At 38.0% G+C, this 27,892-nt stretch overlaps 1 protein-coding gene across 1 annotated transcript; it reads right to left on the reverse strand.

The window, feature by feature from the left end:
- On the reverse strand, window positions 1-27,892 carry LOC129773335 (uncharacterized). The gene is made up of 9 exons (XM_055776936.1): window positions 27,680-27,892; window positions 27,482-27,624; window positions 26,101-27,425; window positions 19,753-21,026; window positions 16,158-18,088; window positions 15,472-15,590; window positions 5,576-5,760; window positions 5,378-5,520; window positions 1-5,321 (listed from the first exon to the last, which is right to left on the reverse strand). The coding sequence occupies exons 1-9, from the start codon at window positions 27,809-27,811 to the stop codon at window positions 3,974-3,976; spliced, it is 6,600 nt and encodes a 2,199-aa protein (XP_055632911.1). The 5' UTR covers window positions 27,812-27,892; the 3' UTR covers window positions 1-3,973.

Genomic DNA, 27,892 nt, shown 5'->3' on the forward strand with positions numbered 1-27,892 from the left:
AACGAACTGATTAAGAGTGAACTGTCTGGGAACGAACTGTTTGAGAGCGAACTGATTAAGAGTGAACTGTTTGGGAACGAACTGTTTGAGAACGAAGTGTTTGTTGCGGGCGAACTGTTTACGAACGGACGAGTGCAGCAGAACTGATTTGTGCTGGACGGAATAGATTAATATAACGAGAACGCTTGTAAGGAAAATAAAACAATATTGTCATTTATGAGCAAAATGCATGTAACGCAAGGTTTATTTTGTTAATGTATACTCAATTTTGGGTTAAAAATTAAATTAGATTTTCGTAGTTTTAAAGGCAAAGCTATATATTTTCAATTTCATGTATTCTTTCAATTCCGCGTAATATTAATATACTTCCTGTTTATCAGAAAAAAATCCGGGAAAGCTGGGGGGATTCATGAATTAGGTAACATAAAATCTCATAGTGAGGGCAAGTTGAGAAAAAAGTTTTTTCGTTGCTTTCAATCCATTGTTTGGCCTATTGCGCGTATGTGTTATCATGATGGCTTGTATTTTTTCTCTGAATGAAATATGATCCTACATGGAACCTGTGTATTGTCCAAACAGAAAATATGAAAAATTGCATATATTCTGTTCGCCTTAAATTATTACATATACTTTTGTCGGCCGATAAACATATTTTCACATACAGTTTGCGACTTTTGAAGAAGGACTAAATTACAAAAATATAAATTCCATACGTACAATTTCCAATCCAACGATATCAATGAATAGCTGTCTATTGATGTTGGGTTGCAGCTAACATTCTATGTTGTTCTTAATACCGCTGAACGAAAGAGCGAAAGAACGGTTCAAAAGAACTGATTCACTTAGATGAACGGTTAGTGACTGAACCGTTCATCAAAGTGAACTCTTTTGCCATCTTTATACTGAACGGTTTTTGTTTACTTCAGTAAAATGTTGAAGTACCACGTCCCGCGATGCCGGAACAGAATAATTTTGAATGAGATAAACTAATCGGGGATGTTTTCAGCTATCCCATGCATTCGCTCCATGAATCGGGGACGGGAACGACACTGCTTCGATATAACGCCTCTACACATTTATTTATCGGTTTTGCAATATTTTATAGTACAGATGCGATAATTTTATTGTTTTAAATTTCAAAATAATTAAGTAAACTGCTATTTCATCATTTCGAAACATATTTTGAGACAGTTTTTGTGTTATAATTTAAAAAATAAAAAAATATTTAAATCTTTTTGGATTTGATCGATGGTTTATTACTATTTTTTGCTATTTTTCTTTGCCTACCATTACTTCAACAAAGCAGGGAGTAGACCACCTTCTTATTCTACGTACTTTGTGTTTACATTAGGGAGATCAAGACGGGTCTATGGTACTAGGTGAGGCCGTTTCGTCACTAAGTTGGTTAGGGGAGCGGTATATGAAAACAGCACGGAAGAAAGTAGAAGGGGAATTATTTGCTTGTAGCGTGAAAGAGACAGACTGATCACGAGCGACCTTCGGCGATAGCGTTTTGTTTTGTTTACAAACAAAACACAGTAGACTTCCAAGATGGCTGAAGAGTGGTTTTAGCCAAGACGGGTCTATGGTACTAGGTGAGGCCGTTTCGTCACTAAGTTGGTTAGGGGAGCGGTATATGAAAACAGTACGGAAGAAAGCAGAAGGGGAATTACTTGCTTGTAGCGTGAAAGAGACAGACTGATCACGAGCGAGCTTCGGCACCAGCGTATTGTGTGTTGTTTACAAACAAAACACAGTAGACTTCCAAGATGGCTGAAGAGTGGATTTAGCAAGTGGGCCCACCTTAGAATATACTTCTAGGCGCCTTGGTTTTAGCAAGTTGGCCCACCTTAGTATATACTTCTAGGCGCCTTGAGGAAGATCTATTGGCGATCTAACGTACCAATCTACACCTAGGCAGCGCTGCGGTGAAAGTGATGATGGTTTTAAATTTTGCCATGTGAGCTTATTAAAGATTAGTTGATTGCGATGAGTTTTTAAGAAATTTAATTCTGCGCATTTTTATATATAACATGTTATTTTCTTATCTCTTTCAGTAGTGAAAATTGTATAAATATTGACAATGGTTGAATCAAAGACGGAAATTCGAGAGCACCATCAAAAACAAGTAGAAAAATGCATGGTTCTTTCATGTGAGAACTATCTTGGAAAGTCCGGAAGTAAAACATACGTGATTTGTTTTTCAATTTTAGGTTACCTTATCATCATTTTCTTAGTTCAAAAACAGAATCCAGATGTCTCACCGATCGTTTACGTTTTGCGTTAGATCGCCAATTGACGAATTTACGTTGGATTTACAACCAGATGGCGCAGCGAGTAAAATGAGGATGTTTTGTTTTTTTGGTATGAACTTCGTTCAAATTTTTTAGAAAAATCAGAATTTATCTTCAAATTTTTCGGTTCCATGTATACTTTCCACGCTGAAAAGGTAAGAAAATCATCATTTTTTCAATGTGCTACGTATATTACGAGGAATGGCTTGTTATAAGTATTGTAACTTTAATTTTTTTCAACTAAGTAAACGACGAATAAGGTGTTTTGCGCTAAAAATACTACAAATCCTTCTCGTATCGGCCCCTACATAATCAATGATATCAGCCAATTTGATATGATATCGATTTCATCGCAATTATCCATAGTATCAATAACCGGTATGCATCATCAAACCTAAATTTTCCGAAGATTATCTATGACTTTGGTAAAATCGCTTGCTGAAACCATCGGCAATATACAAAACAATAATTTTCTAACCATATACTGACGACATTTAGTGACTAAAATTAATAATTACGACCGAATCGCGCTTTTCAGTGCGTAAAATAAACAAACACCCTCACTTTTGTAGTTCTGAGCTCTAATGTAGGTGTCGCATGAGCTGATTCAGCTTTGCGTAAATTCGTCAACACAACACCAGCCGTATAGACCACTTGAAAGATCTCAGTAAGATTCATCCTTCTGGCAATCTCTCGAATCAATATTGGAGCCAAAGGTTTCGAGCGCAAAATTTTGTCTACACAATGTTTTCAACAAATACATTCTTTTCGTGTTTGCCAATCGTTAAAGATACGAACACCATGTAGTAAAATGTACCAATCGTTGGTACTGATATGACACCCATTCTACATACGATTAGTAATATGTACAGAAAATATGTACATTCTACCAATGTTTGCATTACCAAAGATTTGGTAGCTTCTTTTCGTAAGGGTTTTTCTGGGTGCAGAAACATTGCTTTTGAAGTATGTGTGAACGTGGGAACGCTTTTTGGGGGAACGGAAATTGCCCCCAACTTGCTAATATGTGCGATGCCAGTTTCCTCAGGCATCGTGACAATTGGTTTGTTATTGTGGTTCATCCGTTTGATCGGCACAATTTGAGGAGCCCAAATAGGGCCAATCAAAACGTGGCAGTTAGCGCGTTTAGATAATGCTTGAAATTCCACAATTGTCCAGCGTAGAAATATTTCCTATCAATCTTTTCCATGTGGCAGCCATTTGTGTTAAAAATGTGCTATTTTTTTATGGAAAATCGCTGTTGAGAAGCTCAAAAACAAATCGAAAAAAAAGAGATATGAAAAAATGGCTTTAGATAATTCATTTTTACATACTGAAAAAATCTGCCATATAGGTCGTGTAGATCCTGAGATATCAATACCACCAGCTGAAAAAACATGGTTTCGAGGAAAACGCTTCTCAACGAAATCAAATATCGAAAAATCCTTTAGGACAACATTTTTGAGGGCATAAGCTTCCCAAAAATTCAAAAAAGCGATTAGGGAATTGTGATTTATATCATATCAAAAAATAATAGAGAATTTTCGTTTCGATTGGTATGCAAATCCTCAGAATTCGTTTGCAGTAAAAATAGTTATTAACCCTGCCTGAAAGACGTAGTCCTAAGTAAAAAATAAGATGGAAAATCGCTTCATTGATACGATAGTAGAAATTTTTGTTCAATTGTTTGCATTATGCGATACCATATGTCTACGCAGATAGTCCTGTCTCGGATATCTCTTCCCGCATATGTGGCAGATGTATGGTTTCAAGCCCTTGTGTGCCATAATGTGTTGTTTGAGATTGCTCGGACATGCAAAGCTTGCATCACACATATTGCACTTGAATGGTTTTTCGCCAGTGTGCACCCTCATGTGGTATTTGAGAGACACGTTTCGAGCGAAAGTCGCTGGGCACAGACTGCAACTTATGGGTCGATAATCCGGCTTATGTGTAATACAGTGACGTTTCAGGCCTTCTTTCAGCTTAAATCCTTTGTTACAAACTTCACATTTGAATCGATCCTTTTCAATCGAGTGCCACTTCACATGCTTTCTGTACGAGTCTTTTATGGCGAATGTTTTCGAGCAAATCGGACATACCAATGTACGTTCTGCCCGGTGCAAACGTTCGTGATCAATGAGGAAGCGTTTTTCACGAAATACTTTTCCACATTGAGAACACATGTTTTGCTCATTGCGATATGGTTTTGACTTGTGATCCAACAATGTCCGTTTAGTTTTGTACCTGCGGTGACAGATGTCACAAATGAATTTTTTTTCAATATCGATTGTCGAAGTTTGACTTTCCGGAAGATGGATTTCGTCAGCATGTTTTCTCAACAATTCTTCGGACTCGAACTGTTGGTGACAAGCACAGCATTTTGTGAGCTTTTCCTTCCTGCCACTGCTATCTTTATCATGAGATTCTTTGTGGTCCGCTAGTTGAGATTCTGAGAGAAAATCTTTATCACATTCCTCGCATTTAAATTTTTTCTCGATGTACATTTCTCGTTGATGACGGACTAGGTATCGCTTCGTAGTAAACCGTTTAAAGCAAACCGAGCATTCAAACGGTCTAGCTGCAATTATTTGCTCGTCGAAAATTCTTGATTCTATATGTTTTTTAGAATGTTGCTCAACTTGCTCTATATTTTTCAATCGCATCTTACATTTGCAGCATCGTTTAGGAGAAGACGATGATTTTCCTTTCGCATACCTACTTCGTTTTCTCTTGTATACAATTTCGTCAGCATCGCTGTCATCCACATTGCTTTCTAGATTTGTTTCATTATCATCTTCTCTATCATCCTCTTGCATATATCCCCCGCCGATTTTATCATCGTTGTTGACGTCGTCATCGTTATTAAAACCTTCACTTTCCTCACGTAGTAACATGTTCGATTGTTCATCGTTTAGTGCATAGAAATCTGATATCGGTTCTGCATATACAAATTCATTTTCCTTCTTGAATTCCGTTTTCAATTGGTTGACATTTGTCGCATTGTTAGATCCATACGATAGTAGTCTGAAAATGAATCTATTAGTATTATCGTCATTATTAATTCTCCAATCGTTTCTCACGGTATAGCATCTTTACTATCGATAAGCTGACTTCGAAAGAAAGCATCAGATTCCTTGCAACGTATCACAAAATTATACGCTACAATAAGATCGAACTTGCAATCTATACAACATTGAAATGGTAGATCATCGCCTTCAGAAACCTGCAACCAATAGTATTTAATGTATATGGGCATTTTATATTGAAACCTATATTACCTCTATCGTGACACAATAAATTAGCATTTCAGTCAGTGTTCTCCCATTTACGATTTCATTGAGGGAAATTATTTTTGTAGAGCTTTTAGAGCAGATACGACACAGCTGATCACCGATTTGTAATAGGGACATAGCTTTTTCGTTCCTTCCAGGATTGTTTTTGGTATTCTCTACTATTCCTCTTTCTTTTATTCGAAGCAGTCACTCCTGCCAACTTTTGTTGTTGGTCCGGTAGCAAAGATCATATAGTCAGATGTAGATGTATCGCTCTATCGTAACGGTCGTAACTCAATGCATTATGTCTAGTTCTTTATCTGTGCTATATACTCAATTTTGCTTGTTGGAAGAATCTAATCACCCTAAAGTGCGCTACACATACACCGTCCCGGCACGTGAAGTCAACGTAAAGGAATGAAATGTCAAATATTCTCCCATGGAAATCGTATGGTAGCAAATACACCATCACCGGCAGCTTTGACGTCGGCAAAATAAGTCCAAGAGAATAGTTAACGGGACGGTGACGGTGACGCTATATGTGTAGCGCACTTAAAGCGGACCTTACACGGACAATATTATTGACAATGTGATGAAATTTGAAAGCATAATGAGGGTTGAACACAGCCAACGACGCAGAAATCTAGATTTTCTAGCGGACCTTATACCGTCAATATTATTGACAATATGATGACATTTGAGAGCACAATGAGAGCTGATGATGCAGAAATCTGGATTTTCTGATTTTCGATCATCAGTATCGTGACATTTCATATAAATCCATATTGACGTTCACGGACTTCGAGACTGAGTTGCCAGATTTGCAAGCGTGCCTGTAAATTTTCAGACATTAAATTTGTGTTAGTCTTTTTTGCGATTGCAATTAAATTTTATAATGTTCTAAAATTCTAGATAGCATAAATAAAAACATTTTGTTTGGAAAACGGACACTTTTTAATAGCAATATACGGTACTTTTCGCATACAAATCAAAACCTCGAAGTAAACTGACAATGTGATGTGGATGAACCGTAACAACGTTTTAATATTCTGAACTCGGTAATTTTCTGTGCTAGAAACTTTAGTCTTAGTTGTGTGTTTAGAAATTCGGAAAATGAGAAGATCTGGGAAAATCACAGGCGGGAAAAAACATCATGTGTTAATTCAAGGTACAGAAGAACCCCGATATTCCGCGGAATAGTCGGGAAAACTCACCGCGAATAACAAAAATCGCAGATAATATAACTTGCGTATACTTTCACCAACTAAAAATACTGGCATCTCTGAAACTGTAAAGAACATTGTATGCATTTGTGAAGCGAGTGTTATGATGTATTTTAGAGGAGGAAAAACAAATTTTGAATTGTAAATTATGAAATAATATAAACTCTTTCGAATCTAATTAGTATTCTATGTGAATGCCAATCTTTTTTTTCTGCAAGTAGTGAGAAAATCCTATACAAAAATTGTGTCTGAAATTGATTTTATATTTTAATAATAAGTTTAAGTAGGAATATCGGAAAATTTAAAGGATATAGGTTAAGTTAGTGTCAGAACTACGTGCTCCAAGTAATTTTATAATTCCAAGTTGAAAATTTCATTCAAATTTACAACATTAAAATTGCTTTTTATTCTTTTTATCTGATGGAGAATAGTTTGGATCCCAAACTCGATTGTCATCGCGGATACTTCGTTGCCCCGGGTTGATGACAATATTAACCGTGTATGGTGACAAAATATTGATTGAGGTTAGATCGATGCCAAACACCTGCTTGTCACGATATTGAATACTCATATTATCAATAATTTTAATCGTGTAAGGTGCCCAAAATGAGAGTCCGCACACGGGGCAACCAGTTTACAATGTTGGCTCAACCTGTTTGGAGCAACCTTGCATGTCGAGTTGCCGCTGTTTGAGGTTGTCAACATTTTCGTTCAATTTTTATTTGCGTCATTTTTCGTGCCAAATCCTTTTTTTAATCTATGTAAATTTGTTTTATCAAATGAAAAAATAGAAGGTGTTCCGATGATTTATTAAAGCCAATAGAAATGTGTGCTCGTTTGCATTTCTGTTTTTACTATATTTTCGTATTGATGACAATTATGATGTACAAGGAACTCTCTCGGCATCTCGGCAAAGCATTATACAAATTTATACAAATATTATTGAATTCATGGTGAACAGTAGATCTTGCAGTACACTAAATGTATGTTTTTTTCGAAAAAAAAATTAATCTTCAATAGGATCTTTTTGGTCGTAATAAAGGAACATCGCCAAGTTTGAATTCACATTTAAATATTTAAATTTGACATATGCCTTTTCTACACGGCTTACAGAGACAAGGCTAGTTCTTTAGCGAGTAAATATTTTTTTGATGACGTCATCCGAGTCGTCAGTGTAAACAGTCGCCAGTTGTATTTTGTTTTCCGACTTACGCGTAAATGTTCCTGAAATGAAAAATCGAAAATGGTTCAATGCGCTGTGAGCAGGTGTATAAATTATGAAAATGACATTATCGGGCCAAAAAAGAGATTCTTTCGCTTTCCGAAAAACCGAGAATTATGTTCTTTGTGGATAAATGTTTTATCAAATTATTCATGGTGTTAAATATAATCAACTATACTATCGACGCACAAACTTACGAAAAACGAAAAATAAAAAAATAAGAACACATTGTTTACTTCAACGACTCAGATGACGTCACTAAAAAATGACTGATCCGGAGCTAGGTAGTGCGGACTGAATCAAAACGGCTGTCAAAAAAGATCCAATTGAAATGTCAAAAGAGATCCAACGATCAGAAGTGTTATTTTTCTTATGATAATCAACACTATAAAAGAGGTATTGTTGTCAAGGGTAAAAATAAGTAAAATTATAAAATGAACGAACTACATTTTTCCGTCAATTGTTTAATTAACCATTGCATCTCTAAAATAGCATCTCAGCCTTTCACTGAGCAACGCATTTTTAATGTCCCCTCTCTTTGTCATAACGTTTTTCCGAACGTAATAAAAACAAACAAAGTCAGAGTCACGTTAATGTTTACTCCTACGATTTGGAAATATTCGATAAAAAGTGGAAGGAAGAGCTGCCAGATGATTTTTAAAAAAAGTCTGTAAAAACATGTGAATGTCTGTTAAAAATGTGGAAAAGTCTGTAAAAGTGTGCAGATCTATAGAAATGTCTTTTAACGTTAATTTTCACATATTCATTAATACTTTGTACATCACGATGCACGTAAGATTGTATTCTGTATATATATACAGCCATTCCATGCCAAACTAATATAGTGGTTCTCAGATCTTCGTCAAAAGTGGTAATTTTGTTCTTTATCGCAAAACGTTAAACTCGTATTTTTTTAATTTGTCATTAGGGTGCCCATTTCCATTTTAGGGTGATCCCAAAAATCATTTTTTTCCACTTTTTCCCAAAATGACTTTTTTCAAAAATTTATAACTTTCGAACCACTCAACCGATTTAGATGATCGACATATCAAATTTAAGCCAATGAGCTTTAATTGAGAAATATTTAACTTGCATATAATATGGATCCTATTTTTAATATGGATTGAAAGCTGAGAATTTTTTACATAAAATATCTCAATATCAGAGATGCTATTTTTTTCGTTTTTGAAATATGATTTTTCAAAACTAATCGATGGTTCGAAAAACAATTTTTCCCCATTTTTCCCACTACAAAAAGTCATAACTTTCGAACTATTGGACCGATTAATATCATCGACATATCAAATTGAAGCTTACGAGTTATTTTTCTTTGAAAAAATATTACTTTTGCGAAAAAATTGAATTTTGTTTTTGTAATTATTGATTGAGATAGTTTTTCATAGTTTTCTCGGTTAAAGATAGGAGCGCTATATTTTTTTATATTTTTTATGGAAAGCTGAGCATTATTCACCTAACATATCTCGATATCGGAGATGCTATAATTATCGTTTTTAAGTTAGAATTTTGTAAATTTAACATGTTTTAAGTCTTCGAACAATATTCATATGTGACTAAACTAGACCTATGCTACTAGAATCCAATCTTCCCGCAAGTGTGAATTTTGCTTATTGGCTTCAATTTAATATATCGATCATCTAAATCGGTTCAGTAGTTCAAATGTTATGATTTTTTGCAGAAAGTTATTTTTGGGCAAATGGGGAAAAATGATTTTTTTAAAAATCATATCTAAAAAACGAAAAAATAGCAACCCTGATATCGAGATATGTTGTGTAAAAAATCCTCAGCTTTCAAGAAAAAATATAAAAAAATATAGCGCCTTCTAGTCCAAAGTCATAAAAAAATAAAAAACCACTACATTAAATAATTACTAAAATATAATTATTTTTTTCGCAAGTTAAATATTTTTTAATAAAAGGCTAGGTCAATTTTATATGTCGATCATCTAAATCGATTCAGTGATTCAAAAGTTATTAATTTTCATTTGTCATTTTTGGGAAAAAGTGGAAAAAATGATTTTTCGGACCACTTAATAACTTATGTGCTGTAAGTGTGTTTAAATGTTTCAACGATCTACACATACATACGCGTTGTTAATTTTTATAAAAAACAGTATTTCTCCGTTGATACATTGGACATCCACCAAGGCTTGCGGTCTTGTCGTTGATGAAATTTATAAGAAAATACAGTGTATATTTTCCATCCGCCATGCAAGGCTATACAAGTTTTAGATCCCCACACGGCCATGAACCATGTCTGTGGTAACAATAACGAACAGTAACCCATATTTCGTCATAAGCAGACCCGAAAGCGAATGTAAATTGTTGAGAATAGAATGAAAATTTTTATTCGATTTTGTTTTAATACTTAAAAGACAAAGTCCTGACCCTAGCTTAACTATTTTTCAATAAATCTCCTTGCATTTCAGCAAAACAATCTTATCTAGAACAAAAAATTATTATCAGAGACAATTTTCGTTCAAGATTTTTCGTTACCTGCAGAGAATGCAATTTTTCATTAATTGTGAATAACCGTATCCTCTCTTTCGTCTGCAATGATGTCAGGGCAAAAGTACGGGTTCCAAACTTCATACACACCAGATGGGCCAACCAGAAAGACTGCCGGGCCGCAGGTTGAGAATAGCTGGTCTAACGTCATGTGTATTGATATAAACTAAATATAATAACTTTTCTGTATTAAAACTGTGGAAAATGTCATATGGTGAGTCGAATATTTTTGATGTGATGAATAGAGCCCTTTTATTTTTCAAAAACCTGTGAAATATTGTTATATCCAAAAAGTCTACAACAAAAACAAAAAGTGTTTTACAGACATGTCTGTAAATTTACAAACATATTTGTAAATCTGGCATCTCTGGTGGTCTAAGAATTTATTGCAAGAAATCGTTTGAAAACATGCATGAATTTGCTTGAAAATGAAGTGGATTGAGTCCGCACCACTTAGATCCGGAGTAGCTAGCCTTGTCTCTGTAAGCCGTGCCTTTTCTAAAAGAGAATTCCTAAATGCGTGCATAACAAACAAACATTGTTGAATGGTTTTATTCAGCTGGATCTGTAATTTGTATGTCTGTGGTGCTGTCCTACATTAATAAATATTTATCACCTTCCAGTTGACTGATCTGAAATTTGATCAAAATCAGGGGTTAGACATCAATTGAACATAGGCTACCTAGAATCAAAATCAATATGGCGTCATTTATTTATCAACATATCATTTACGAGGATTGAAATCGAAAAATGCGCTGCTTTATTCTAACTGCATGAGCGATTTTCATATTTCGGTTTCACATGGAGGTGTTCACATTTAACATGGAGTTTGAAGTTAGCCACTATTCGACTATATAACCGGACCGAGTTGTAAACAACAGTAATTGATAGAACCAAAATGTCAGTGAACCGCAGCAATATTGGGTACACTGGCAATATGAGGGATTTGACGTTTTAGTCATACCCCTGATCAAAATAGCGGACTAACCATTTTTTCTCTTTTTTTTCCTCTATTCCAAACCTCATCAATATGGGTATCAAAAGAAAGGGCATGACTAGTAGAACCATGTTATTTATAAAAAATCCGAATCAAGATCGCCAAAGCACACAATGGCCAATTACTTTTTTTTATGTTTATGCTGCCGTACATAGGAATCAAATGAAAAATTTCCTTTCTTTTGATTGTTTGCTCTTCAATTTAGTACACATCTTTATTTATGTTATTTTAATTATAAGTATTCCATAATATCAAAAACTTAATTTGTCTGCGGCAACTTATCGCCCATTGTTTGCATAATGTCAGGCGTTTTTATTGCTTTGGTATGTAACGGAATATTTTGCCTGTTGCATCTTGAGTATTGACGAATTTACGTCGAAATTGCAAGTAGATGGCGCAGCGAGTAAAATGATGTTTTGTTTTTTTTTTTGGTATGGAATTGGTTTGATTTGTTTTGAAAAATCAGAAATTTTCTGCAAATTTCCCGGATTCAAGTATTCTTTCTACGCTACGAGCTCAGAACTACAAAAGGTAGGGTGTTTGTTTATTTTACACACTGAAAAGCGTGATTCGGTCGTGATTATTTTTTTATTAATTTCTATTTACAATCATTTTAGCCATTAAATGTCATCAATAAATGGTAAGAAAATTAAATTTTTTTCTATTTACAATGGTATCAACACGCGATGTGACAAAAGTCATAGATAATCTTCGAAATGTTTATGTTTAATAGTGAATATAGGTTATGAGTACTAACTTCCGGACATTTTTCAGAAGTTCAAACTGTGAATAATGACGATGCAATCGATATCATACCAAGTTGGTTGATACAATTGATTATGCAGGGGATTCCTTTCGACCGATACGAGAAGGATCTGTAATATTTGAAGCGCAACAAATGACACCCATCATTTACCAAGTAAAAAAATGTAAATTATTTTACTTGTACCGCATCATTCGTTTTATGTTATGAATGAAACAATGTAAAATGATAATTTTCTAACCTTTTCAGCGTGAAAAGAATACATGAAGCCGAGAAATTTGAAGATAAATTCGAATTTTTCTAGAAAATTTGAACGAATTTCATACCAAAAAACAAAACATCAAAACAAACATTTTACTCGCTGCGCCATCTGGTTGTAAATCCAACGTAAATTCGTCAATTGGCGATCTAACGTACAAATCTACACCTAGGCGGCGCTGCAGTGAAAGTGATGATGGTTTTAAATTTTGCAATGTGAGCTTATGGAAGGTATGTAGTTCTTTCCAAAAATTAAAATACAATTCATAAAAGATTATTTGATTGCGATGAGTTTGGAAGAAATTTAATTCTGCGCAATTTTATATTAGGCTGTCAAAAAAGTCCTGCGGTTTTTTTTTTGAATTTTCATTTGTTCATAAAATTAGTTTACAATCATCTGTTTTAAGTCAAATATGCGCCGTTTTGTTCGATGACTTGTTCCCAACGAGATGCCAACTTCATAATACCGCTGTTATAGAAGCTTGCTTCCTTATTGGCAAAAAACTCGGATAGCCAATTTTCACAAGCCTCTTTTGTGGCTAACTTCTGACTACCTAGCTCGTTCGCCATGGACAAAAACAGGTGGTAGTCACTTGGTGCAAGGTCCGGACTATACGGCGGATGCAAAAGAACCTCCCATCCGAGCTCCCGGAGCTTCTGGCGCGTCACCAAAGAAGTGTGTGGCCTGGCGTTGTCCTGATGGAAGACAATGCGGCCTCTGTTTATCAAAGATGGCCTCTTCTTCATGAGTGCTACCTTCAAGCGGTCCAATTGTTGGCAGTACAAGTCCGAATTGAGCGTTTGGCCATAGGGAAGCAGCTCATAATAGATTATTCCTTGACAATCCCACCAAACACACAGCAGAACCTTCCTGGCCGTTAATGAGGGCTTGGCCACCATCTGAGCCGCTTCAGCGGGCTTCGACCACGACCGTTTGCGCTTCACGTTGTCGTAAGTGACCCACTTTTCATCGCCAGTCACTATCCGCTTCAGAAACGGGTCGATTTTGTTGCGATTCAGCAGCGATTCACATGCGTCGATACGGTCAAAGATGTTTTTTTGCGTCAACGTGTGCGGCACCCATACATCGAGCTTCTTTGTAAATCCAAGCTTCTTCAAATGGTTAATAACGGTTTGAAGACTTATCCCCAGCTCTTGGCCGATGCTACGGCTGCTACTATGCCGGTCTTTCTCGGCTAATTCAGCGATTTTGTCGCAATTTTCGACGACAGGCCTTCCGGAGCGTGGCGCATCTTCGACGACCTCTACACCAGAACGAAAACGTTGAAACCATCGTTGTGCGGTGGAAATGGGAACTGTATCGGGTCCATAAACTGCACAAATTTTATTGGCAGCTTGAGATGCATTTTTGCCTTTGTCATAGTAGTACTGTAAAATATGTCGGATTTTCTCTTTATTTTGCTCCATATTTGCGACACTATAACTCACGAACGACTTAACCAAACAAAACACTGTCAAGGACTATATTATAGCGCGCAAAAATACCTTTCCAACAAGCTATCGATACAATGAATACAACTAGAACTAGACGCTTACAACGACACCTCGCGGAAATGCCGCAGGACTTTTTTGACAGCCTAATATATAACATGTTGTTTTCTTACCACTTTCAGTATTGAAAACTGTATAAATATTAACAACGGTTGAATCAAAGAAGGAAATTCGAGAGCACAATAAAAAACAAGTTGAAAAATGCATGGTTCCTGCATGTTAGAACCTGTTAGAACTACCTTGTAAAGTCCGGAAGTAAAATATACGTGATTTGTTTTTGAGTTTTAGGTTACATTGTCATCATTTTCTTAGTTCAGAAAATCGCGCAGAATTAATTTTTAGTCCAAACTCATCGCAATCAAATAGTCTTTTATGACTATAACATTGCAATTTATGGGAAAAAACTACAAACCTTTCATAAACTCACATTGCAAAATTCAAAATCATCATCACTTTCACCGCAGCGCCGCCTAGGTGTAGGTGTACGTTAGATCGCCAATTGGCTAATGTAACCTAAAACTCAAAAAACAAATTACGTATATTTTACTTCCGGACATTCCAAGGTAGTTCTCACATGCAGGAATCGTGCATTTTTCTACTTGTGTTTGATTGTGCTCTCGAATTTCCTTCTTTAATTCAACCATTGTCAACATTTTTATAGTTTTCACTACTGAAAGAGGTAAATAAATAGCATGTTATATATAAAATTGCGCAGAATTAAATTTCTTACAAACTCATCGCAATCAAATAATCTTTTATGATTATAACATTGTAATTTATGGATAGAACTACAAACCTTCGATAAGCTCACATGGCAAAATTTAAAACCATCATCACTTTCACCGCAGCGCCGCGTAGGTGTAGATTTGTACGTTAGATCGCCAATCAGATAGGCACGATTTAACGATTTATAACTGTCCCGAAGACAGCTATAAATCGTGAAAATTTGAATGAACATTTTTACTTGGTATTATTTAATCATTTGAAACACGACTGCTGACCCTAATTTAACTCTTTTTCTATATATTTTCGGATATTCCCACAAAAACTAAACATTATTGTATCAAATTATCTTTAAACAGCATTTTCGCATTTAAACAGATTTTTGTTAACAGAGCGTGAAATAAAACAACTGGTTTCTATGGAGTATTACAGTGGAATGAAAATCTTTCTTTATTCTATTAGTACAGACTACTTCGATCTCTAATTAAATTTTATTGGTCTACTAGATTGTTCGCCGGTGATATAATCATGGATTCGTTGCTACAACACTCCTCCTCGAACGGTCCAGGTAGTACACCAGCCATTTCACGGTGCTTTGATAGTTTCATTTTGTTCAGTGGTTTTGTGAGCATGTCTGCAACCATATGCTCGGATGGACAATAAATTACAGACAGCACACCTCGTTGTACCAGGTCCTTGGTGAATTGGAATTTCGTATCCACGTGCTTAGAACGTCGTTCAAGTTTCTCCGATTCCAGTTGCCGGATGGCACTTTGATTGTCCTCGTAGAGCAAGATCCTGTTTGAAGGCTCGCGAAAATCTTCCATCAGTTTCCGGATCCAGAGAAGCTCTTGGCAAGCTTCCGCAGCTGCAATGAACTCGGCCTCTGTCGACGACAGTGCAACGCATGTTTGTTTTCTTGCTGCCCAGCTAACCGCTCCGCCGCCAAACGAGATTAAGAAGCCGCTATTGGATTTACGATCCCTGTTCGCGCCCGACTCGACCGCTCCGGAATGACGTCATCGTTGCACGCATTGAGCGCATGCGCGGGACATGCATCACCGACATCACCATGCACCGACGAACCAATATTCATCGCTAACGCTACCCGTTCACAACTACATAAAAAGAGGTGGCGGTCGAGAGCTTATTCATTCTGTTTTTACACGTTATATTGTAACATCGTCAAATAAACCACTAGTTAGAAGAAAAGTGTTTGACTTCCAAGTGCACTCTTGCCTTCCGAATAAACCTTTGCACCATCCATATCTGGCTAGTAGACTGCTGTGGGAACCAATACCTGCCTTTCTCAAGGCGGAAGAAAGAGTTAATTTCCACACAGTTGAAACGTTCTTTCCGCTTTACAGTCCACTGCCTTGGCGCTGAGGAACGCGCCAACAATCCCGACGATCACCTGCCCAATCTGCATCCGCATACGCTTTAAGACCACCTTTCGCGTCGCCCAAGTTCAGCTGAAAGTTCTTCGTTGCCAGCAGATACCGCATCGTACGTTTAGCTTCAGCCCAATCAGCAGCATCAGGAGAACTCACCTTTCTCCCAAGCAAGGATACACTAATTGCCACATCCGGTCTCGTATTTACCGCTATGTAAAGCAAACCTCCAACCAAACTTGAAAAAGAATCATTATTTGGCAGCTTGTTCTCCTCCTTTGCTTGAAGATAGCCTGGTTCCATTGGAATGGATGATGGTTTCGCTTTTTCCAAACCGAATCTAGAGGCCAGTTTCTCTATATAGCACTGTTGACTTAGCAGGCAACGTCCATCGCTTGTGCGATCCACCTGAATGCCCAAATATTGTCGGACATCGCCAAGGGGCGTGGTATTAAATTGCTTAGACAACGCTCCTAATATTGCTTCGTATTCTGCCTCAGATTCGCAAACTATCAGCATGTCATCAACATACAAATGGATAAAATAATGCTTGTTATCCTTGGTCTTTACGTACAAACACGCGTCAGCGATTGATTGCACAAATCCCAACTTCTTGAAACAGTCGTCAATCGTCTTGTTCCAAATTCTTCCAGATTGTTTTAAGCCATAGAGGCTCTTCTTCAAGTGACATACTTCGTTCATACCTCCAGTTTCGTAACCTCTAGGTTGGCGCATATAAACGGTCTCGGAAAGTTTTCCATATAAATAAGCCGTTTTAATATCAACATGTTTAACCAAAAGTTGACGACGAGTTACAATGGTTAACAAAAAACGGAAAGTAACCTGTTTCGCCACAGGAGCAAACACCTGGTCGAAGTCAGTGCCATACTTCTGACTAAAGCCTTGAGCGACCAGTCGCGCCTTGTATCGTATAAAGTTGCCATGCTCGTCCAACTTACGCTTGTACAACCATTTAGAGCCGACCGCTTTTCTTTCTTTCGGGAGAGGGCCGATTGTCCACGTGGAATTTCTCTGATGACTTTGGAGCTCCTCCTTCATCGCTGCGGTCCAGGATGCACGTTCTGCTCCATTTATCGCTTCTTCGTAGGATCTTGGTTCACTACCGTACGCCAGATTACTTGCATCTTCGTATCGTATTGGTGGGATGCCTTTGGTTGAACGATCAGATCTCCTTAGTTCGATTTCCTCATCACAAGTGTCAAACTCGTCGGTCTCGTCATCTGAGATGTCATCAGGGGTATCACCTGTTTCATCACGTACAGGATTTGTAATTCCTTCAATGACATTTTCCTGATGAATATCACGGTTCACAACTTTTATCGGAGCCAACGACTGGAGAATTTCGTCAACTGATTCAACTTGCTCCGGATTCAATAGGTCCTGTCCAGGGTGGACTACCTCCTCCTCAACGAAACGGACGTCACGACTAATGACCAGTTTATTTGTAGTGATATCAATGAATCTGTAGGCTTTATGGTTGCTGGAATAGCCCACAAATGTCATCTCATTTCCCTTATCGTCTAGCTTTCTCCGTTTCTCCTTTGGCACATGGACGAACGCCTTGCAGCCAAACACTCTCAAGTGTGAAACGTCCGGCTTGCGTCCCCACCAATGCTCGTATGGCGTCGAATTCACAGCTCTCGAAGGTAAATAGTTTTGAAGATATACCGTCGTAGCAGCAGCTTCGGCCCAAAGTCTCGCTGGCATCCTGGCGTCAATTAACATACATCGGCACATTTCAATTATGTATCGATTACGTCGTTCGGCCACTCCGTTCTGCTGTGGTGAATAACCGGCGGTAAACTCGGGATGAATTCCCTTTTCACGATAAAAAGCTAGCAACGCTTCACTCGAGTACTCCCCTCCCCTGTCAGACCTGATGCGCTTCGGGTACAAATTGCGTATTGGCGTAGGTAGAGTATTCCATTATTCGATCGGCCACCTCGGATTTTTGGCGTAGGATTACGTCTTTCAGGAACATATTGGGGTACAAATTGAAAATCGAAAATCGAGCGCACCGTGAAAATTGTCCAATTTCAAATGCTTATTGCTCAGTCATTTCATGATGGATTGATGAAATTTTTGCGTCAATCAATTTCGGCACTCCATAACAATTTTTTACATTGAATAAAATAATATATGTCATGAAACTAACTATCGAACAATTGAAAAATCTCAACCCCTATCCAAAATGAAATACCCACCTCTGATTGGTCGAAATTGACGACACATGCGGCGGGTCCCTAACAGAGACATCAAAACCAAGCTGCCTGAGGGAAATTGGCATTGCAAACACATGAAAGTAGGGGGAGCTTTTGATCCCATCGAAATGTGTTCCCTTACAGAGACATCAAAACCAAGCTGCCTGGGGGAAATCGGCATTGCAGATACATGAAAGAAGGGGGACTTTTATCCCCACCGACATGTATTCCCTAACAGAGATTTCAAATCCAAGGTGTCTGGGGGAAATCAGCATGCAAATACCCTCGTGATCGATAGTTTAACTGAAGACGCGCAAAAAAGGACAGTGCTCATTGTAACTAGTATGGACATCGCTGATTGCATACGTGCTGACGAATAAGTTGGGAGCGATGAACGAGTGTGTTTTTGTTATTTTCGTTCCAATAAGAATCTTTCGATGGGTTGATTGAAGAATGATATTTCAATGAACTGAATAGAACTTATGCTTGATAAAATATAAATAAAATTTAAATTTGGAACTTTTATGTTGGTTGCTTCGTAAAATTTTTCTATCAATGACCGAACATGTATTGTACACTTACTTTTAGCACAACTGTAAGTGTAAAATTGTATATGGTAGCTATTGTGTTAACATGACTTGGAATATGAAACGATTTTTTCCCCCAAGGAAAGTTCATGCGACGAACAAAATTGGAAAAATGAAGGAGTATTCAAAAAAGTGATTTAACATATGCACATATGCTCATACTTGAAATTCGCATTGAGGTATGTAGCATCGTGTTCCGTTGGGTTTAAAGCAAAAAGGAAATGGGTTGAATAAACATTCAGAAAATAAAAAATTATAAATGAAATTACCTTTTCCACTTCAAATATATTTTCTCTATACTAAAGTAACAGTTTTTTTCTGGTGAGAAAACTTGTGTTCGATGATGATAATTATCTTATATTACATTGATGAGCTTTTTTTCCTTATTTCACCCATACATAACACAGGAGCCATCTCGTCCAGGACCATAGAGGGCGGCTTTGGTACGTGATACGCACCATCTAATGACTATTCACCATCCTTCTATCAATGTCACTCGGTTATGGACACTGGTGGAGTGAACCAACAATACCTAACAACCAGACAAAACAGAGCCAAATCATTATCGTAGAGTTTAACAATGTTATTATTCAAACATATCCAAAATCAGCATGCAGTAGACAGCCTAACGGAATCCTACGTCAACGATGCGGTCGTGTCTTGGACACAACCCTCCTGTGACTTTTTCCTCAAAAAGAAAATAGTACAGTAGCGGCTGTAATCATCCACTAATTATTAAGAAATAACGATAGCCACTTACCGAGGACACTTCCAACGGTCCGTACACATCCGACAGTACGAGGTCCAGAGGCGCATTAGTCTTCTTCTCGGAGGTCTTGGGGAAGGGAGTTCGAGCCTGCTTTCCTTTTAAACAGCATTCGCACCCTTCAAGTACTCCGCAGTCGGCGATCTTCATGCCCGTAACAAGATTCTTCTTCATGAGTACTTCCAATGCATCCGGATCGCGATGTCCAAATCGTCGATGCCACGTATGTTGACATTCTCGCGTATGAGATACGGTTGCCTTCGAGGTGATTTCTTGCTCAACTTTGTTCAGAAGGTACAGTCCCCTATGTTTCGTTGCGGTTGCAATTATTTTCCCACCAACAGTAATTTTGCACGTATATTCGTCAAATTGTATTTTCGCTTTTCTTGTGGTCATAGTATGCACTGACATAAGACTGGCTGATAGCTTCGGGACATACAACACATGAACGAGACGAATTTGATTTATGTTTCCCGAATCGTCCGTACACTTAATCACACCATTACCAGCAGCAGCAACAGCTACGACACGACCATCAGCTAGTTGAACCTTACCCTCAGCTGGCTTCAAACCATCGAAGAAATCCTTATTCGATGTCATGTGTGAACTTGCACCGGAATCGATGATCCAGTCATTTGCAGAGCATCCAACGGTCAACGCAAACATGTTCCCGGAACACCCGTCCTGAGCAGCATTCGCATTTTGCTTCTTCGGTGCAGCTTGTTCCTTCTGCAACCTACAGTCGCGTTGTTTGTGCCCAGGCTTTTTGCAAAAATGGCACTTTATCGTTTTCCGTTTAACCGATTTCAACGCCGACTCACCTTTTACATCGCGATTGGGCTTATTCTGCTCGTCCAGCAACTTTTCTCGGATTAAGTTCAGTGTCAGAGCATCATCCGCACGCGTCTCCAGAACTGTAGTCAATGCGTCGAACGATTTCGGGAGTCCCCGCAAGATGAAAGCAACCATGGTGTCTTCTCCCAGGTCCTTTCCAGCACTACACAGCCTTGTGTACAGGTTTTCCATTTTCGATAGATAATCTTCCATATCTTCTCCTTCCGTGTAGCGGGTCTCACACATCCGTTTCAACAAAGAAACTCTCGTCGATAGGGTGACCTTCTGATGATGTTTGGCCAACGCTGCCCACGCTTCCTTCGCTGTCTTCGCGGCTCGAATAACACCAAACTGGTTATCTTCCAGAAGCAGCAAAATCGTTGCTCGCGCCTTTTCATCACCTTCGGCCCACACTGCCGGAACACCAGCATGACCTTCTCAAGCTGCCGGTGCGTCGTTCTTGACATAGGTCCACAAACCTTCACGAATCAGCAACGCTTCTGTGCGAAGTTTCCATGCTTCATAATTTGTGTTGTTCAGCTTCGTGGAATTCTTCAGATCCATCCTATTGCAGAACTGGCTCGCCGTTGATCTTTCAGAAACTTCTAATCTTCCAAGTGAAAAAACGGTACGTTGCTAAAGGCCCATAACCTGTTAGCAGAGCGTGAAATAAAACAACTGGTTTCTATGGAGTATTACAGTGGAATGAAATTTTTTCTTTATTCTATTAGTACAGACTACTTCGATCTCTAATTAAATTTTACTGGTCTACTAGATTGTTCGCCGGTGATATAATCATGGATTCGTCGCTACAACAATTTTTGCACCACTAGTGAATTCTGAATTACTTTTTAAATTTTGTTTTTCCATTCTACGTGGAAATGCGTTGTCTTTGTCGCTTTGTCGCCAGGGACTGAAATTTAAAGATGACCGACAAAACTTAACCGTACCTATCAGTTATGAGTTGCTTCGTGTGCGGATGGAAGTTGAGCTCAAGTTTGACAGACAAGTTGAGGTTGAGTTTTAGTTGACCCGTGTGTGGACGACCTTAGTAATCAACTGAGACTTTTGTCTTGGGGTAATTCACTCCTTTTTTTCAAACTTTTCAAGCAGAAAATCTACAAGCCTATAGAATGAATTCAATAGCATAGCGACTTTTACTTTAAATTCTGGAGAACTTCAAGCGGTCTGAATACATATTGTCTCTAGAAGACATTGGGCCCTATTATAGAAATGAGGCGATGACAATTTCGCTCGAAAGCCATATTTTACTCTTATAGATACCGAACAATTCGATAGCATCGAGCGAGTGATAGCTATCGGTACAGCTTTCAGAATTTTTCGAGTTTGGTTTGCTTGTTGCATACCTTCAGAGAACTATTTTGTTTTGGTTTGCGTCTCTGATACTTTCCTTTGAGAAACATTTCGGAAACGCTGAATTTATGCAATCGCAACACATGAAACTCGAGGTCGGTACGAGATTATCTCGATTTACAAAATACTAGATTTTGGTCGGTGTTATAGTGATTATGATTGTATTGAATCCTCGATTCGAGATATATAATAGGGCCCATTAGCTCGTTTGGGCTCGAGAATTCTAATGATGACATACAACCGTTCCGTCAACTATTCTCTTGAGTAAACCGGGAGTAATCGGTCGTAACCTACTAAACATAGATTTAAGTTGAAATTTTGTATAAACAAATCTTGAATTAGCGGCTCCGCAAAGCTTATACGATTGAGCCTTACAAATAAATGAATCGAAAAAAAAGAATCTCTTGGACTCGTTTTGCCGACATCAAAGTCTCTTCAACCGCATTCGATTTGTTGACAGCTGTCGGGTGACGGCTGTGTGGCTCACAGTATGAGCGTAACTGAACAGGGTCGCACTCCAACAAAAAACACTACTGGATTGTCACAGTTCGCGTTAGGCCGCGGTGGCACTGCTTGCAGCTTCTTACGAAAATGTTGCTGCACGAAACTCATGTAATCGTGAGAAGTAAACAACTACATAGAATTTTATTGGTGTGGTTACATTGCTTCCTTCTCGTTTCGTTCGAATTCGTCTATCTCAAACGAACAAAATTGTTTGTTTCTATTCGTCAGTTATCGCACAATCGAATTTTCGTGCGTACTCCGATCCAATGTCACCTCGGCCTTAGAAGAAAAAGGACTGAAGACTGAAGTTAGATTCGATGCAGTGATCATGATCAGAAACAGTGTCCCTATGCATCTAAATTAAACACATTATCGAGCAATTTTGTGACGATCTTCTATCGGCGATTTTATGGACATGCTACAATAAATACGAGAATTTTCAAGTTTTACCCAAATAAAATCTATCTTTGGAGATTCCAGAGGAATATTATTTCACAGTAATGTTCAAATAATGGGAATCATCATTTTGATCTGCTTGACTGAAATGATTAATTAACGGTTTATTTTTACCATTTTATGAACAACATATAAATACTATTCGAAGCTTCGAAGGAGATTTTATTTCTCAAGTATTGGAACGAATAAAAATCATTCTAGATAAACCAAAGGCGATCTTCTTAAAATATTTCGATTTCATAGGATCCAGTTTTTTAACCCTTTTTTTAACTCGCGTACAAAATCATAACACATAAAGGGTGTGTCACATCAAATTGCATCACGGAAAAAACGCTGTAGAAATTTTATTTTTAGGAATTATATCTTCAGCTTTCGCTTATAATCAGATGAGAGTGTATAGATCACGTTGGCCATGCTGCACTGTCAATTTTTCGTAAATTTGGAAAAATGTCGTCGAACGAAAAAGAGCGTCGTGAATTAATCCTGTGCACTCATTTCGAGAATCCGGAGTTGTCACATCGGGACATCGGTAAGATGCTGGGAATCGTCCAATCCACGGTCAGCAGAGTACTAAAACGATACTTCGAGAACCTAACCATCGACCGGAAGGTGAAGAACGGCAAAAATGGATGCTCCGTCAGTGAAAAAGATCACAAGCGCGTAGTTATGCAGTTTAGACGTGATCCGAGAAGTTCGGTCCGGGATGTCGCCAATAAGCTGAATTTGTCAAGTTCATTCGTCCAGCGAACCAAGCAGCGGGAGGGCCTGCGTACATACAAGGTTCAGAAGGCTCCTAACCGCGACGAAAGGCAAAACATGGTGGGGAAGACGCGAGCCCGGAAGCTGTACACCGAAATGCTGACGAAGCCGCATTGCCTGGTAATGGACGACGAAACCTACGTCAAAGCGGACTTTCGTCAGCTGCCGGGCCTGTTGTTCTTCTCCGCAGAGGACAAATTCAGCGTTGCGGAGGAGATTCGCAAGCAGAAACTATCCAAGTTTGCCAAAAAGTACATAGTGTGGCAAGCGATCTGCTCTTGCGGAAAGCGGAGCGCCCCCTTCGTGATGACCGGCACGGTAAACGGGCAGGTTTACCTTAAGGAGTGCCTACAGAAGCGCTTACTACCACTATTGAAGCAGCACGAGGGCCCGACCATCTTCTGGCCGGATCTCGCTTCGTGCCACTATTCAAAGGACGTGTTGGAGTGGTACGAAGCTAACGGGGTCACCTTCGTGCCAGAGGAAATGAACCCGCCCAACGCGCCGGAGCTTCGCCCAATAGAGAAATATTGGGCGATTATGAAGCAGGCCCTCCGGAAGAACCCAAAAGTTGTCAAATCGGAGGCGGACTTCAAGAGAAAATGGATTTCTGTTAAAAAAAACTACAACCTGACGTTGTACAGAACCTTATGGACGGGGTAAAGAGGAAGGTGCGAGCATACGGGCTTGGGCTCGAAGTGTGAATAAAAAGAAAATGCCAAAAGTTGTTTAATAGTTTTTATTTTACTGTCTAAAATTTTCAAAAGGATCGTTCTACTGGGCGAATTTCTACAGCGTTTTTTCTGTGATGCAATTTGATGTGACACACCCTTTATACTCGCGCACGGTGTCACAGACCGAAAGTTGAACTTCTCCGTAATATTGCTATTGTATATTTTTTTAGCTTTATTAGTATTTATTTGAAGAAGAGAGTATAATTGAATAAAAATGCCCAGAAAATATGTTTTCTTCATCTTCATTCAGTTTTAATAGTCATCTAATTCAGTCTCTTCTAAACATACAGCCTTATTCTGTATTCCGACGGATTTCCATTTCGTTCGAAACCGTTATTTCGTTCGAGTTATAAGTTCGCATTCCTTATTCCGAACATTTTGCCCATTTAATGTTCGAAGAGAAACAGATCGAACGAAATGCAAAAACAACTCGAACGGAATACAGAATGGAATTTTATGAAGCCGTTCGAAATATTTCGAATCGATCGAAATACAGAATAGGGGTGATAGTATTTTTTTATACTTCAACACAAATAACGAAATTCGACTTTTTTCCTTTTATTAATTGAAGCTACTGCTACTGAATATAATTCATGAAAATATAAAGAGCTATGAAATAACATCAAAACGTATTTATCTATTTAGATTTCATTAGTGTAAGAATCAAAACATACCATAACTACAAGCTCGAGACAAACATATTTTTACATTTAATACAGTTGTAGCGTGTAGCGAGAAGATTATATAACGACCTTCATGATAGTTACCAGATGATAAAGGTTCTGGAATTTCAAGTTTTCATATTCATAATATTCTTTTTTTCTGTGTTCTTGGTTACCAAAAACTTTATGCCTCTTTTTTGATGGGACATAAAAAGATGATATAAAAGGATTTCCAGGAACTTCCTGCGACTTGTTTTATCGTCGATATTGTTCTGCTCATATATTATAATGAAAATATCCCCGAAACTGTAAAAAATAACCATAAACCACCGATTAGTTTATAGTTTACAGTTTACAATTCTTCCACAGGTGTGTATATGTGTGACCATTGTATTTAGTGAATAACTATACGAAAGTCAAACATTTGTATTTTACATTTGCACGTATGAATCTAACAGTGAATAATATATGAATCCGTTCAATCCGGTGACTAAAATCAAATAAGAATAGTTCGGTAATGATATTATGCATTGAATTTAATAAATATTCCACGCCACTGACATTAATTTATACATTTCATTGAACAATATTCAAAAATAGTAAAAAGTCACTTGTCCAAAAAAGTTACTCCTATACTAGCGTCGGTGTCTCAGACCGAAAGTGGTAAAAAAATGATACACGTCCCCTTCGTACCAACTCATACGATACGCTAAACAACGGCGAATAACGAATGACGAAGCTAGAGAGAATCGCATCGTCGTAGTGTTGATGTTTTCTGAGAAATGAACGAATGATTGATTTCTCGTTCTCTCAGACCTATGCGCGAGTATAGGAGTGTTAAAAAAATTATTGGCAACCCTATATACACTACTATTTTTGAGCTTGCCACTCTGTATACGACAAAAGCGTGTTGTTCGGTGTAGAAATCTGAAAACATTTAAAAAAAGGCTGTAGTATATTTAAATTAACAATGAGATGGAAAATTGCTTTATTGACAGCAGTATTTTTTGTTCAATTGTTTGCGATATGCGATATCATATGTTTACGCAGATAGTCTTGTCGTGGGTATCCCCTCTCGCATACATTGCAGATGTACGGTTTAATGCCCTTGTGTGCCATAATGTGCTTTTTAAGATTGCCCGGACATGCAAAGCTTGCATCACACATATTGCACTTGTGTGGTTTTTCGCCAGTATGCAACCTCATATGGAGTTTGAGAGTTGCCTTTCGTGCGAATGACGCCGAACAGAAACTGCAGCTCATCGGTCGATAATCCGTCCTATGCGTAATATAGTGACTTTTTAGGTTCATCTTGGTCATGAACCCTTTGCTACAAATTTCACATTTGAAACGATCCTTTTCAATCGAATGCGACTTCACATGTTTTCTGTACGAGTCCTTTATAGCAAATGTTTTCGAGCAAACCGGACATACCAATGGACGATCACCTTGGTGACAACGTTCATGATCAATGAGGAAGCGTTTTTCACGAAACATTTTACCACATTGAGTACACATGTTTTGCTCCTTAAGGTATGGTCTGGTTTTGTGTTCTAACAATGTCCGTTTAGTTTTGTACCTGCGGTGGCAGATGTCACAAATGAATTTTTTTTCAATATCGTTTGTTGAAGATTGACTTTCTAGAAGATGGATTTCGTCAGCATGTTTTCTCAGCAATTCTTCGGACTCGAACTGTTGGGGACAAGCACAGCATTTTGTGAGTTGTTTCTTTCTGCCACTGCTATCTTTATCATGAGATTCTTTGTGATCCGCTAGTTGAGATTCTGTGAGGAATTCTTTGCCACATTGATCGCATTGAAATTGTTTTACGATGTACATTTCTCGTTGATGACGGAGTAGGGCTCTCTTCTTGGTATACCGATTAAAGCAAACCAAGCATTCAAACGGTCTAGCTGCAGTTATTTGCTCGTCGAAAATTCTTGATTCTATATGTATTTTAGAATGTTGCTCAACTTGTTCTTTATTTTTCAACCGCGTCTTACATTTGCAACATCGTTTGGGGGAAGAAGAGGATTCTTCTTTCGCATACCTACTTCGCTTTGTCTGGTATACTATTTCGTCAGCATCGCTGTCATCCACATTGCTTTCTAGATTTTTTTCACTATCATCCTCTTGCAATCCCCCGCCGACTTTATCATCATTGTTAGCGTCATGATCGCTATTAAAACCTTCGCTTTCATTACGCAGTAAAATGTTCGGTTGTTCATCGGTTGATACATACAGATCGCATATCGGTTCTGCAAATACACATTCATTTTCCTTCTTGAATTCCGTTTTCAATTGGTTGACATTTGTCGCATTGTTAGATCCATACGATAGTAGTCTGAAAATAAATCTATTACTATTATCGTCATTATTTATTTTCCAATCGTTTCTCACGGTATAGCATCTTTTCTATCGGTAAGCTGACTTCGAAAGAAAGCATCAGATTCCTTGCAACGTACCACCAAATTATACGCTACAATTAGATCGAACTTGCAATCTACACAACATTGGAATGGTAGGTCATCGCCTTCAAAAACCTACAATCAATAGTATTTCATGTATTTGGGCATTTTATACTGAAATCTATATTACCTCTATCGTGGCACAATAAATTAGCATTTCAGTCAGTGATCTCCCATTCACAATTTCATTGAGGATAACGATTTTTGTAGAGCTTTTAGAGCAAATGCGACACAGCTGATCACCGATTTGTAATAGGGACATAGCTTTTCCGTTCCTTCCAGGATTGTTTTTAGTATACTTTACTTTTCTTCTTTCTTTTTTTCGAAACTGTCACTCCTGTCA

Source organism: Toxorhynchites rutilus, chromosome 3, assembly GCF_029784135.1.
Source record: "Toxorhynchites rutilus septentrionalis strain SRP chromosome 3, ASM2978413v1, whole genome shotgun sequence".
NCBI classification, from domain to species: domain Eukaryota; kingdom Metazoa; phylum Arthropoda; class Insecta; order Diptera; family Culicidae; genus Toxorhynchites; species Toxorhynchites rutilus.